Source organism: Globicephala melas, chromosome 18, assembly GCF_963455315.2.
Source record: "Globicephala melas chromosome 18, mGloMel1.2, whole genome shotgun sequence".
Classification (NCBI taxonomy): Eukaryota; Metazoa; Chordata; class Mammalia; order Artiodactyla; family Delphinidae; genus Globicephala; species Globicephala melas.
This window is the reverse complement of record NC_083331.1, coordinates 68,245,539-68,261,146: the sequence shown is the minus strand read 5'-3', so window position 1 is coordinate 68,261,146 and position 15,608 is coordinate 68,245,539. Positions and strand designations below refer to the sequence as shown.

The 15,608-nt window shown below is 37.7% G+C and overlaps 1 protein-coding gene across 4 annotated transcripts in view; it reads right to left on the bottom strand.

Moving 5' to 3' along the window:
- Positions 1–15,608, bottom strand: part of CLYBL (citramalyl-CoA lyase) — a 269,132-nt gene that overhangs the window by 42,422 nt on the left and 211,102 nt on the right. For all 4 annotated transcript variants that reach the window (XR_009559759.2, XM_060287910.1, XM_030856820.3 and 1 more), the window contains exons 3-7: positions 14,856–15,044; positions 10,795–10,896; positions 8,955–9,048; positions 7,468–7,635; positions 2,784–2,908 (exon numbers count right to left, since the gene is read on the bottom strand). Coding sequence is in view for 3 of the 4 variants with exons in the window: in XM_060287910.1 (XP_060143893.1) it covers positions 2,784–2,908; positions 7,468–7,635; positions 8,955–9,048; positions 10,795–10,896; positions 14,856–15,044 (678 nt within the window). In the remaining variant the exon portion in view is untranslated. The remainder of the gene's footprint in view (positions 1–2,783; positions 2,909–7,467; positions 7,636–8,954; positions 9,049–10,794; positions 10,897–14,855; positions 15,045–15,608) is intronic.

Sequence of the window (15,608 nt, the reverse complement as noted above, 5' to 3'; positions counted from 1 at the left end):
ACTAAAGACTAAACCCCAATAATTTATCTACTTGTGATCTAAGTATTCTCATGAAGTTTGTTATTTGGAGGGGACAGGAAAAAAAAGGTAGAACTTTAATTTTTGAATAATAATATTATTATCACTATAGAAAATACTAATGACCCAGCACTAACTGTGAACTTCAGCTATACCTTTCATCTTAGGGCAGAATATAATTTAAGATGGGAGCAGGAAGTAGAGAAAAACAATGATACATAATTTTGCCTTCTTGGGTCATTTCTGCTTGAAAGCATTACTTGAATGAAATTTTCATCAGAGGGCGAAAAAAGGTCTTTTAGAAATTTATAAGTATCTCACTAGGACACAAACCATCAGTTTCCCATTGTCGAGAGAGTCACCTGTGCTCTGGACAAAGTATCCGAGGGTTTATGTTTTCATCAGTGAGTCACATTTGAAATAAAACAGATTAGATGTTTGTTGGAAGCAATATTTTATACAACTGAGCGACCTATTTATACTAAATCTTTAAAAACAGAACCTACATTATTTAAACCCCAAGACCCCTCAAGACCCAGAGTCACCTACCTGCAGACCCAATTTTTGTGACCAGCCAATTTATAGGCAAGGTGAAAGAAACATGCGGACTGGATAAAATAACCATATGTCCCCACTGGAAGCCCCATTACTTGAATCATTTAAACCTTGCTGGACAAAGCACCAGGAGAATTTGCTGTAGGAAACAAACCTACACGAATGGGGCAGGGAAGAAATGACCTAATAGTTAGTCTCCCTTCTGCTCTAATTTCTATGGTTCTGTGTTAAGAAAAGCTATTCTACCACACTGTTGTGAAAGCATATGTCCCAACAAGAGGGCATTTCTTATTTAAAAAAAAAAAAAAAGTTCAGAATTTAACATCTAAGTTGCCATCATCAAAAGGCAAGGACACTTTAGGGCAATTTTCCCTGGGAATAGCACTTTCAAGATATAATGGAAAAGTGCTGTTTTTCCCTCATTCAAGAACTTAAATGCTGGTAAAAGAGTGTGTTTCTAGTTTGAATTTTCTTTGCTGGCTACTGAAACTTAGGTAACTTCTTCCATACCTCTAGCTGCTTATAATGCCAGTGGCGCCCTTTGATTTTATCCAATGTGAAACCCAGTGTAGATAGTTCAAGAAGGCAGTTTTAGCCCAGACTGGAACTCTACTTGGTCTGCCGTTTTGATGGTCCCCATCCTGCCTCAGTTTACTTCAGTAGGAAGTATTATCAGGTACATATCCTTAGCTGGCATAAGGCACACACGGAGGTACAGAACATTTAGTGAGTGTCTGCACAGGCAAGCATGCAGGAGAGGGGAGTGGATGGAGTTATTTGCATGTCTAAATGTAAAAGTATATGGCTCTTCTCTCTAGATAAATACCTATATTTATTGATGGAGGATCTGGATTTTGGGATCAAGATATAGAAATGGACATAAAACATAATGTCAACTGAAAAAATCTTTTTATGCACTGCAATATGTTTTTTTTGATGGTCACTACTGATTTGAAACGAAAGGTTGCTGTTTATCCTGAAACTGGTATAGTCCAAATGGGATGTCTCCAGTGTCATACATTCCGTCTTTTGATTTTAAGTGCAAGTTTGTGCAAAGATGAGCCTGAATGTGTGTGAGGGTGAGCATGCGAGCATGGTTGGAGCTGAAGGCAGGTAATGAGAGGGAGGGAGTGACCCACTTAATATTGTTACCTACTTTCGAAAGTCCTGGGATTTTTAGGTGCTTTTACTGCCAGTGAAAAGTGTAAGCCACACTTCTCACACTGATGTCACCGGTTCACCACTGAAAACCAATTTTGTTCTTTTTTTTTTGTAGGGGGTACTGTTTAACATTTAGAACCTTCATAATGTTTCAACATTCTTTCTCCCCTAAGTACTTTTGCATTACAGGCATCAAAACTTCACTCCTTATGTAAGTAACAAGGCCAGGTTTAGATATAACCTCCAGGATGGATTTATAAATGCAACTTTCCCCCCATCCTCTTAAAAAGAGGCAAACGGTATTATTGCAAATAACCTTTAAGATAATTAACTGACAATGCTGCAACTAGCATAAAATCTTCCTTCAGGCGACACCTAATTTAAGTGTTACTGGCACAAAGTGGAGACAGATTGTGCATCACCACTGCAATATTTACATAGCAGAAACCCACAGAGCAGGAAACGCGAGGCTCAATGATGCACTAAATTAGGAACAACCATACTCCAGTGTTAATTTGCTTTCTATTCTATCCAAATCTCAGGTCCAGAAATTGGTACTAACACATATACAACCTCCCACTCTTAAATGACTAAACCGGAGATTTTTGTACTTTTTTCTCCCCAAATTAAAATAACTTGAAATTTATTTCTTCTCTCCAAAAGAGCCATTTGATCAAACTGTGTTTATTTCATTACAACTTGCTCTCATTCTGATCTAAAATTATTTTCATATGAATGCTGCATCGGGTCTGTAGAGTAAAACTAAACAGACTTCTGTTTTCTCAAAGGCTGCCAATATAGTTTATGAAAAGAATAAAATGAGAAACTTGAGATCCAGTGAGTGAAATATTTAGGAACGTGGAAGGGCAAATTTACCTTAAGTGAATTTCTCAGTGATAAATGTTGTCCCCCCTAAGCCCACACATATCCTCCTCCTCAAAATACAAGTTTTTAAAAACCACTCAAACAGTATCTATTTTTTCATTCTTCCCCACAGTATCTTAAACGCCAGATTCACCAATGTTTCAAGGCATTAACAAAACATTTACCTTTCCTAACTGTTGATGTTCTTTAAAGGCAGCAATCAGTTCTTCAGCCCACTTAAGTTTTTCAGGGGAAGGAGAAAACTGCTCCTGGACCACTGCAATTTGGTTAGGGTGTATCACCTGCTTACCTACAGAAAGATTAATAACACCGGAAACACAAAACAACAAACACATGTTCAAACAAAATGTCTCAACCACGCCAGTCTCCTGAATGCCTTACAGTCTGTATGTAAAATAACTAATTATTTTTAGAACTTTTTAAAAAGAAAATAACACAATCAGGCAGGCTTTTCCAGAATACCCCATAAGAACAAATACAACAATGGGAGTAATTGTGTTTCCGATCCTATAGAAATGCCATCTCAGAGCAGATAATCTCTCATTTTTAGTTACAGGTGGATTGACCAGGCAGCTCGTTGAATAACTGCTTGGCTGGAACTTTAAAAGGATAATGTCTGCAAATTAAAGTGATTATTTTGAGTTAAAGTAGAAAAAAATTACATGTTAATTCTTTCCAATTCTGCAAGTTGTCTTTTGCTTATTCTGTACCATTACCCCATCTTCCATGATTTCTTTTAAAAGTGATCTGTTGGTTTTCATAAAGCTTACAGAAGCAGACATTACAACTATATTAATATCAATAGTGTCTTACAATAATACATTCAATTTTCTTTCTTGCAGATGAACTTAGTGTATCCCTTCTAACCACTAATAGAAAATTGGATTTCAATGAAAAAATTTTATTCAGTATAGTAAAACAGAAGGCAGATTTGAACACTGTGATCTCTAGATTACTCCATTTAAAAATGTTTAAATAAAAAATTACATAAAGTTTCCCTAACCAAAAAAACCCCCCTCAGATTTTCCCTTTTTGCTTATGGAATGAAGATTGGATATTTCTCCTTTATACAGACGCTTAGACACCCCAGAAGAAATCTTATTTCTGTAGTAACGGTTTTAAAAAAGCTTTAAAAAGGAATCTTAAATTAAAACATTATACAAAGATAAGAGTCACAGGATTCTATGAAATCATGTAGTCATTAAAAAAACAATTTAACAATCAGGGAAGAGTGGAATCTAATCAGGTCATTGATAAAATGCAACATACTTTAATGTTATAATAATGATGAGATTATATTTTATTATATGATAAAATTACAGACATATTTGGTTCTTTAAAAATGAAAGTACACTTAATGATAATTTACTCTGCTAAGTATATTTGTTGGCATATCAATTTGCTTTGCTTTTGAAATAGCTGCTTTAACATATAGCCAGTACAAATTATATCCTTGATGTTTTATTAAAGGTGCATTCCTGTTACTGTCATTATATTCTGTCAAATAGAAAAAAGAACAATGTTTCTAAAAAAATTTTTTTACTATTTCATGAAAAAGAGTTTAAGTAAATAAATATAACAATATCTTTTCTTTACAGTAGCATAATTAAAACATCCTCATGTTGCTATTTCATTATCTGTCAGCATACTAATAAAACATTAAAATCTTATATAAATAAAGATGCTTTAAATTATTTGAGGAATAATTTCTGGGAACAAATAACATCAATGATGACAAATGAGACTTTTTTCAATAGTAGATATTGAAATTATATTTAAGCAATCTAACAGTTGTTACAATATTATTAATAAAGGATGTCAGTTCTGGTAGTCATTTTGTACTAATCGTTAGTCCTGAATTTTATAATTTATGTACATAATTTACACTAATGTGTAAAAAGCCAGATTTCATGGGAACTTCTTGGTACAGACACTATAAATTGAGAAGCAAACATAAACTATTTACAATGCTGTGAAACTAATGATGGCTTTTAAGTAGCCATATTTTGGTACTGAGGCTAATTTTAAGATATGTGTTAGGTTTTAGAAATTTATGAACCTCCATATGTGAAGTTATCTTTCGTCAAATCTTATATATCCCAACAACTGAACATCAGACTTTAATGCCATGTGGGAGCAAAGCAAATATTTTATACAGAAGAGCTGTTATTGACAAGTTACTGAGAGGGTGCAAAATTGGAAGACATTAAAATTTATGACCATGAAATCCTTTTTACAGTACCACTTGATATATCGTGCTTTAAATCAATACCTGTCAAATCTTTTAGGTAACTGTATGATGGTGTCATTTTTGTCTTCTACAAAAGACTGCAAAAAAGAAGAAAACCTATAGTGCTTCATATTTATAATCTTTCTTCTCAGCATGTAGTACTAGAATAACTGTGATGACTAAGTAGGCTGTTAAAGCTTTATTCTAAGATTTATTTTTGGTTTCTTTTTATAAAAATAATTCCTAAAGTTAATAGTCATTTATACAGCCAATGCATTGATTTAAAATCAATTTACATGGATTGTGGCCTCATGAAACAATGAATACAGAAAAGAAACTGTAACCAGCTGTTTGTTACATGGCTAAGTTTCAAAAAACCTACAACTCATTAAAAAATATCTAATTTTTAAAAGTCGAGAAAATCCTTATTAGCACAGATCCTTATCAGTGTTATGGATAACATAATACTTTATTGAATTTTAAAACTTTCAACCACTTGCTTCAGATAGGGTGTGTAGCTCTCCTTCTTTCTTCCCCTCCTTCCTTCCTTCCCCTTTCTTTCCTTCCTTCTTTCCTTCCTTTTCTCCCTTCTTGCGCAAAGCCCCAAGTATGGCAATTAAATGACAAATAATTAGGACAAGCAGATCGTGAGTGGTCTAAAATACTCATTAAAGCATTTATTGTTTAAAAATACTACAAATAATCTATCTTATTATCAGACTAATTACCTTTTCTTGGTGTATAGAAATATAATTGGGACAATAAAGACCTTTCTAAAAATTGCAAAATGGCTCTGAAGTTTAGCTTCCTCCTTTACTGACTAGTTCACTTGAATATATAACGGGCACTGTACCCTCCGTGCCTCCTCATCCTCTCCCCTCTCCCTCCCACTTCCATTTTGTTTCTGATTTAATACTCCCTGTTGTTGAGAAACAATAGTGCCAAGTCCGTAAGCTCCTCATGCTGAGTTGGGCACAGTCTAGAAATTTAAATCTGATTTGCAATAACTTGTCTTCTACGATTGAATTAGGGACCAATTTAATTCAGTCCCGTCTCTTGGAGAAACTCTCAAACTCCCTTATAAGTTCTGGAGCAAACATTTACCCCAGAGGAAGCAGAGGACACCCAGGTTATCCTGAGTGATGGTGAGAGAGGCCCCCATCAATTTAGTGTTTTCTATTTTTTATTGTATTAGTGCCCATTTCAGAGCAACATCTGGCTGCTTGGCAGCCAAAGCCACATATTTTAGACCAACAACATCGGGGTCTGTTAGATAGATTTCATGGAGTTTTTCTCCAACTTTTCCATTTGGGCCACATCCTAACAGGTCATTGGAAGGAGGCAGGTGTCACAGGCACAGAGACAAGGACAACGCCAGGGATTCAGTGGAGGGACTCTTTCTTTCTCAGTCACTATTAAATGTAGGGAGGATTCATTTATTAATAGTTCAGATGATTGAGAAATATTTCTCTATAATAGACATTTATTTATTTATTTAACAAATTGGGGGAATCACATTTTAACTCTTTATGTTAAAGACACAAACACAAAGGTCAGAGCATTATTTAATTCTACTATAACACTAAAATGGTTTTTCAATTTTACTTTGGGTTAAATTAACATCCACGAAGGTATCTTTTACACTGAAGGTCACTTTATGAAATGTTTCTTTCATTAACCTCTAAATGAACACATTGCAAAAATATTTACAAAAGGAATAGCATGGATGCTTGTCTCTTTTCCTTATTTTTTGGGTGCATCTCTGATCAGGATATCCTTAGAACTTGCAGCAGGAGAACAAATAAGAATAAAAGAGCTTATGGTGTTTTTTACCCATGGTTGTGTACGCGTGTGTGTGTGTGTGTGTGTGTGTGTGTGTGTGTGCAACTGCTGACATGTGTTTGTGTACAGAATCGTATTGTGGTTTTTCAAAAAATAGATTTCTGTTGCAAAAATACAATTTTCGGTTGCTCCCTGGGCTCCTGGGTATCTGAGTGACTGGGCACACCAATCAACAGATATCTGCCTGTTCTCCAGGACAGGATTTCGAGGACCCGCTGATCTTAGTGCCAGTCAATGCCCATAGGTGTCCCCAGGTGCACAGACACTTACTGGGGGATGAGAGAGTAAGGAGGGGCTTGAAGTGCCAGAAGAATAAAAAGCTAGTTATGAGTTTAAAAAAAAACAACAAAGAAGATACCACTAAATTTTTTTCAGAAATAAATTAATATTTTGAATATCTGAGGAAATTTTTTTCTCCCCATCAACTCAAATTCTATGGCAGTTCCCTCAAAAACACTTCTAAAATGGCCTCATCCCTCCCCTCGTGTCAGCAAAAACTGCAACAAAATACTTAAGAGGACAGAAAAAACTGGTAAGTAATATTAGAAGAAACTAAAACGAGTGCTTTATTTTTTGACTTGTGGAGCCAAAGACAAACATGATAATTTGTTTGGCAGGTTCTGGTCCTGGATAACTTTTTCATGTTTCAAATAATGGAATAAGTATATGAGACACCTGGCTACATTAGAAACACCAGTTCCTGGTTAAATTTCTGTTTTTCTGGAATGTTTGCTTAATCCAGATACTGCTTTCTAAGATATTATCAAGAATCATACCAGTAAATCCCATTGCAGCTCCTTCTCTCGACTGCTTGAGAAGCCCCTCTCCATCCTGGAAGTCGATGTACACCAGGTCTATGGCCTGCAGACCAAAGGCCTTTGCTACAACAATAATCTTTTGTCGGGCGTAGAGAATATCTTGGGTTTCCTTACTACTTGTTGCACCTGAAAACAGAACGTTGACCGAGAAAGGAGACGTTAACTTTGGAAACTGGACCTAGATATCTATTATAAAAACGCCGTTTGTAAAGACATCTCTGTTTTCGTGGGGATTTCTCCCTAGCGAAATGATGATTCAAATATAAATGAAGAGAGGGCTATGTGGAGGCAGAGTTAAATCTCACATGTGTCTCTTTATCTTGCAAGGCATCTTTTCGTGTAGTTACTTGCACGTGCATTAAGAAAAGCCCCCCTTCCCTATCTCAGGAGCTAGACACAAATGACTTGATAGGTCACAAAGGACTCCTGGTGTATTTTTTCCTTCTTGCCATTGCTCAGAAAGTGTCAGTCCAAAGATAGCACCATAAAAGGTAGCCAAACAGCTGTGTGTGGAAATAGTTAACTTCCGTCACTGAGCACAGAATTCGTGTGCTGTGGTTGTAATGCCATGTCATAACAGGTTCTGAGCCAAATACTGCAGCTTCAGGGTGTGGAAGGGGAACTTGGGGGAACGCAAGGACGCTGATTTTGAGGGAGGCAGAAAGTGTCCACTGAGCTGCTGGATACACAAAAGTCTCCTGGAAAGACTGGTTCCTCTTTTTCCCCCAGGAGTGGGGTAACTGTCACTGTTTATATTTGGACCATATCACTGCTCAGGGAAAGCTCTTGCATTCAGGTCCCTGGGAGTGGTGCTCTGAAAACACTTTGTGGCCTTGGCCTCTTTTCTAGATGCACTCACAGCCTCTAGTTAGTTATACATGCACCCAGACCAAAGACATAGTGCCCAAGGGATGGGGAAGATCGGTGAAAACAAGCATACTATCTCAATAAATATTTCATAATAAAGGGGTTCTGAAATATATTTTAGGGGGAATTTAAGATCTATTTAAAATTTTTACATACTTCATTTAATGTAGAAAATGATTCATCAAAGCAATGTGAAACTGCCTTAAATTTGTGTTAGAAGCCTAGATAGCCATCTGGCTGATGGGAAAACAACACATTTAAGCAACAGAGAGGCTGTTCACATAATGTAGTTATTATGAACACAGTAGACGTCATATATGCCTGAACATGTCTGAGGCTACGACAGGCTTTTTATTAGTTATTTTATAAATGAACGGAAGTGATGATGTAGTGTTCTGGAAGAAGGACAGCTATGAGGTGCCCTAAATTATCAGGAAGTATTGCCCATTCAGCTGAAAAACCATTGTCATGGTCGGCAAATATATATTGTCATGTAAATGCCCATTCTTGAAGGGGCAAAGAAAAAATATATACACATATGCACAGAGAGAATGAGAAGAGAAACATGTCTTTGACACCTATGCTGGCGCGAAAGTCTTCTCCTCCAAAAACGACTGCATCTAGAAAAAGACCCACTTGAGGCCCGTTCTTTAGTGCTTCTTCACACACTGCCTGTAAAAGAGCAGAACAGAACCAGAGCTCACAGAAATGCACCCATTAGAGAGAAGCAGCATGGTATATTTCAGTAACAGAAAGGTCCACCTCTTAACACAGTCTAGCTGAAAGCAGTCCTGAAAATGCAGCCCCAATTCACCCCTTTCAAAAGGTATTTAATATTGTCCAAAGTAAGTATGTTGCATATATTTGCTTTGCTTAATGGATTATATTAATATAGTTAGTAGCATATATTAATACATTTATAATGTTCAAGTTTTAGTTCATCCAATCTTTAGAGAAACTTTCAAGTTAACTCATTTTGATTGGACTGTAAGTTATTTCTGTTCTTCCAAAATTTGTTTTTGCTTTAAGAGACCCTCCAACAATAAACATAAAACCACAGGAGAAAAGGAAAGAATTTAAAAATCAAACTAATTGGATTATTTGCATTGGGATCAAGATTTCTTAGTAAATGGTCTCAGGATTAAAGACAAACAATACAAAAATCTACAACTCCAGAGGGGAAAATAAAAATGCAATAAGTCATCCAAGATGTATGAATAAGCAACTTGGACATTTCTCTGTGAAATTAAAGATGAATAACAGTCATCTTAGACAGGACTGTGATGCTGCAAAGGTGGAGAGAAAGCATGCTAACATATGTGGGTGGGGAGGACATGAGGAACCGGTGAGGACACTGTTGATTAATTTCAGGGGCTGTGAGTGCTTCTAAGTGTATTATGAATAAAATGGCAAATCAGCGCTTAAAATGAAATCACTGTATGAATCTAGTTGCATCTAAGAAATATGCGTTGACTATATTCTCAGAATTCTAGGGCAGGCTGGAAGGATTTGTGCTTAGTGGTGTAAACATGCTGATCACGAGGCCTGAAGCAGCTCCCCAAACATTTGCACTCTGCCCCTCCTGCATAGGCCAGTAGGTCTCTCAAAGTTTCCTCTCGGAGCCTTTGCTCACATATTATCTCTCCAGTACAGTTCAACTATCTGTTTTTGTTTTTAGGTATTTCTTCTCTCCTGCCCTTGGTCATGGGGTACTACAGTGATGATGTTCACAGGTCAGGTGGAACATGAGGCATATTTTGGAAAACAATTTAAATGGCCACTGATAAAGAGGAAGAAACAAGCTAGCTATGAATTCGTTAAGGCAAATAGTTTAATGCAGCCATACAATGGTGACAATGCTTGGCTCAGCTAATCTTCCTGAATGTATATTAGGAAATATTTTATGTTCTAATGTGGCAAACTGAAATAATATAGTACAAATTAGTGTGTATACTAACTCAAAAATAGTAATCTTATGTATTAGACATTATAGATTATGTTGCTACAAAGAGGCCTGATAATTTCCCAATAAAAGGCAATTGTTACAAAAGAATAATTGAAAGTTAATTCGTAAGGGTGACAAATGTTCATGTACGTTTATTTGATAAATGTAATAATTCACAGCAAAAATTTATATAGTGATTATTTAATTAAAATTAATGCCAGGAATATATAAATATTTCATTTAAATATTTAGGACGAGGAAGTTTTTCCTTGCTACTGCGTCTATTTCTTTGTTTTCTAAGATGCTCACAGCCTGGTTTTGGTTATTACAGATAATAAATGGTGCTCAAGGTTTACTTTGCTTATAAATCTTTCTAGAAAAATATTTTAAGTAGATGTTAAAATTGAAAACAAAAGTTCTCTTTAGGTAATAAATAAAATACTAACTTACTAGCCACATTATGGTTTCCTTACCTTAAAATTGAGCAAACCCATTGCAGTTTCCACAAAAGGGATTAAATTCATAGGTTGTTCAAGTTTTCGGCCTTGTAAGTAGAATGAAAATTTGTCTGAAAACTAGAATAAAAAGTGTCATAGGTGACTAGTGGGGGAAAAAAAATGTACAATCATTGAACTGTAGAATAGAAGTAGTATTTAAGTCTTTGACCTGAGGAAGTAATATCCCAGCCTCTTTCATCCACACAAAGAATAAAAAAAAAAAAAAAAAAAAACGGAAAAAACAGAGGAAAGACCAAAGAGAAAAGGTAACAAAGTTCCCAGCAAACTAAATAGTAAAACCTCAAGCATTAAAAATTGTTTTTTTTTCTGAAGGCGCAATTTGAGGCCTAGGAGTTAAGAGGTGGAAGGAGAGATTCTCAAGTTTAAATGCTTTCCTTGAAAAGGTTTTTACTTAAGGCCTCTCGCCTTCCCTTCGTTCAGTGCATGTGGCAGGCCCCTAAAACAATGAAGGCTTGCTCTACCTGCCATTCTGGTTTTGTTTCGGACCCTGCACAGACATCGGTGTAACTGTTCAGAAGCCTTCTACGTGGAATCCATATTATTCATTATAGCAACACTATCCTTTGTTCGGAGGTTTTTCTTCATAATTTTTTAGCTTACCTAGGAAGACCTTAAAAAGGAAGTTTAATTCTTTGAAGACCAAAGCTCGCCAATTTTTTCCATGAGACCAGTTCACAGCTAGCTCTGTGCTGCCAGTGGGGTAGCCCAAATTCCAAAATCTATCATCTGGAAACATACAAAAGCTCTTGCACAGATCTCCCCCCCACCCCTTTCAAAGGAGAAAAAAAAAAAACCCACCACACTCTAAATTGTAAATCTATTATGTCTATCTAGATCTAATAAGATGTGGGGAGATTAAAAAAAACACACAGGTACGAAAAAACTATTTTTGTAAATAAAGATAAAAACATATATATCCATTTTAAATTTAAGGAATATTCAGCCATTAATGGATATCAAAGGAAAAGGGAATTTTAATCATCTCTCCATTCAGTCTCAGTTGGGTAAATCATATCTAAGAGATTTGCATAAATATAAACCATCAAAGACTTTTCATCTTCAAAGGGGGTTTCAAGACCCTATAAGCTTTGTACTGTAATCATCGCAGGTCACCACCCTGCAGGAATAGGGCTGCTATGGCAACATAAAAAAACTAATGCTTAAGGCTTAGCATAATATTCTGACTAATAGAAAGGAAACTCATTTTAAAGGCTGGCAGCCTATTTACCAGAAGCAGGATTAGAGGTGTTATTTCCCCTTTTAGCTGCCCCCCCCACTGCCCGTGCAGCACCTCCCTCCCCAACCAAAAAAAATCTAATCACTGGGATCTTTAAAAAGCTTTTGAGCGATTTGCAGTAACTTTACAATTAGGCTAAAATAAATCACAGCTTTCAGTAATGAAGAATTATTCCCAGTTGCTCCCGCTGCCCCTCCCTTCCTTGACACCATGATCATCGCCTCCTTAGCAACTTTACAAGGGAAGGAATAACTCAACCAAAATAGCAAGAAGGAAGAGAAGGCTACAGTTTCAGGGGACAAAATGTATAGTATTCCACGAAAATGAAAATAAAACCTAACTTATGGCACATTTAAGCTAGAAAACGGGTGGTAAAATATTAGTGATTTTGGTGTTACCTGTGCACTGGAGGAATTTTGTTTTTCTTGTTAAAAAAAGGAAAACTTGCAATGTTACTTGCCCCATTCTTTGTGATAATGGTTATAACCCCAAAAACTGTAGAGCTGAAAACTAGGTAAATCCTTTACAATATCCTTTACAACAGGGAATATCCCTGTTCCTAGTGTGAAAAATCTCTAACGCCTTTTGTTTTTAAGGCAATAGGGGCATATTTAAAAATTAAACATTCTAGCCCATCCTCCTCCTCCTCCTCCCCTTCTTTCTTAAAAAATTGCATTAAGTACTAACACAAAAGGTAACTAGTGGAGAAGTTTCAATTAATTTTTTCAAAAGGAGACGATTAAATGTTTCCGGCCTGGTAAAGTGTTCATTTCAGGGAGGTGGAGGGGACTGGGGGCGTGGGGGGAGGAAAAGAAGGGGGAAAATCACAAAGAGATTGGGGAGGAGATGAAGTAGCAGGGCTCAGCAATTCTTTCAATTCCAGTGCACACCCAATAGTGTGTTGGAAGAATGCACCCTGTTCGGGATTTGTGGGAGAATTGTCCCACGACAAAGGAGGCCGAGTCACGCTTGTTATAGTCCAATAAGCCGTGCCAGTCAAACAAGAACCCACACTAGCGACAAAAGGCCAGCAAGAGATTCTCACACAAAAGAAAACAAGGAAGCCCATCTTTCAGTTGTGCATCAGGCTCTGGGTTTTATGCTTCACATAAATACAAACGGAGAGGAAAAAATAAACAGCCCAAAAGACTTCTGTTAACTAGAAATCCTATTTAGATTTCGGTATGTTCCTCACATCCAAGGATTTAAAACAGCGAACAGAGGCCTTAGCTGAAGGCCGGGGTGAGCACTCCCCTCTCAAATGAGGGGTAATAACGGTGATAAATAGGCACTAACTATGAAACCAAAAGGGAACAGTGACTTCAGATTCCATTTCAATCAACTTAAGACACATTCGAATGGGGTAGGAACTCTTGAGAACATTAACCTGCTATCACTAGGATCTCCCAGCTCCTGAGGGGTGACCTTGCTGAGAAGAGCTCCGGTTTTGAAAGTAAATATGGGACCTTGAATGAAGGTCTTCAGGAAGACACCAATGCAGAGCTGATGGACAGAAAAATAATGGTAGCTACATGTGTAATTCTAAACTTTCTAGTAGCTACATTAAAAGAGTAAGATGAAACAGATGGTGAATTTAATTTTAATAAGAGGTTTATTCAACCCAATATATCTGAAATATTATCATTTCAACATGTAACCAACATAAAAATTATTGAGATAATTTACATTCTTTTTTCGGGGGAGGGTGCTATGAAGTCTTCAAAGTCCCGTGTATCTTACAGCGCATCTCAATTTGGACTGGCCACATTTCAAGTGCTCCCTAGCCACATGTGGCAGGCAGCCATGGCACTGGAAAGCACAGAGCCAACATAGCTACATACACGGAAAAGGTGAGCAATGTATTTGGGTGCCACAAGTAGAATTCGGCGTATTGCTACAGTTGTAGCCATAGACTTAGGGATCACCCTAGATGTGGCATCAAAATCACCACTGTCCACACGCCCTTACCATGCTTCCAGCACCTGGGTGCCACGGGCCCTCCTCTCAGGAGTGGCACAGTGGAACCGTACTGTATTTGGCAGAGATCTGCAGAATCACTGCAGCCCCTAAATAAAATCTAGCCTCACCCTCCAACCTCCACCCCACTTTAACAATTAAAACAATCATAGTATAATTAGGCCCATTTCAAAGTTTTCTTAAGTAATTTGACATGCCAAGGGTTTATTGGCTGAAAAGTCTGTCATGAAACAAACACACCTGTCAGCAATTTAAAAAGGATGAACTAGAAAACTGTTCAGGAAATAATATCTGTGCTAATTAAAACCACTAGTTAAAAGCTTCCTGTCTTTTCCTATAGTTGCCCCAAGGAGTGACCTTTTCCTCTCCTCCTCTAGGTTCATTTTTTCCTTTGCAGCTAATGTGCTTTCACTGTCTCTGATGACTTCAAATGAATCTGCCTAAGAGGTATGCAAATCACTGCTCTTCCAGGTGGAGGGTTAGGGCCTGGCCGGGTGCAGTCTCAGGTAAGCTGGTTTCCAGGGGCTGCTCTGGAGGAGGCTGTTCTGTCTAAACCACAGATCTGTTAAGGCAGCAGAAGCATCATTTCAAGTGCAGAGCTGTTCCAGTGAACACTTAGGCAAAGCCAGGTTCTCCTTGTGTGCAGGAAATGGTCTTTGGGACCTGCTCCTTTTTCTCAGTTCCCTTTCTCTCGGCTCTGTGTATGCATTTTCAAAACCTGCAGCACCCAAATCCTTCCTTTCTGCTACTCCTTGTTAGCCTCTCCTGAGTCTTTAATTAAAGCAAAGCATGAGCTACTCACCCACTGGATTTCTTCAGGATCTTCTACCTTCGGGAGCATCAGGCTGGAAGGAAGGACCCGGGACCGCAGGAGGGCCTGCAGGTCTTCTTCGGCCAGACCACTGGACACTGAGTTGATTCTTACACACTTTTCAGTTGGGCCCAGATCAAAGTCTTCAAGAGTTTTTACTATTCTCAATCGAGCTTCATCCTATGAGTGTAGATAAAATGTAACTCCTAAGTTTATTTATCATTGAGAAGAAACACAATCAAACTGTCTGTGAAACTCTTATGTGGATGGAGAGTCTGAGCACCATTACGATGTCTACTATGTCCACCAAATAACTGGTATTTGAAATGAATTGTCCAGTCCGATGGGCAAGTGACTGATTTCCAGACTTCACTCGAGATGACTATAGCAGAGATGAAAGCCATTGTAATGCACGTTGGTGAAACTCTAAATAGTGGTCTCAGGACTTCCCTGGTAACACACTGGTTAAGAATCCACCTGCCACTGCAGGGGACATGGGTTTGATCCCTGGTCCGGGAAGATCCCACATGCCGCGGAGCCACTAAGCCCGTGTGCCACAACTACTGAGCCTGCACTCTAGAGCCTGTGAGCCACAACTACTGAAGCCTGTGCGCCTAGAGCCTGTGCTCTGCAACAAGAGAAGCCTGTGCACTGCAACGAAGAGTAGCCCCCGCTCGCCACAACTAGAGAAAGCCTGTGTGCAGCCACGAAGACCTAACGCAGCCAAAAATAAATTAATAAATT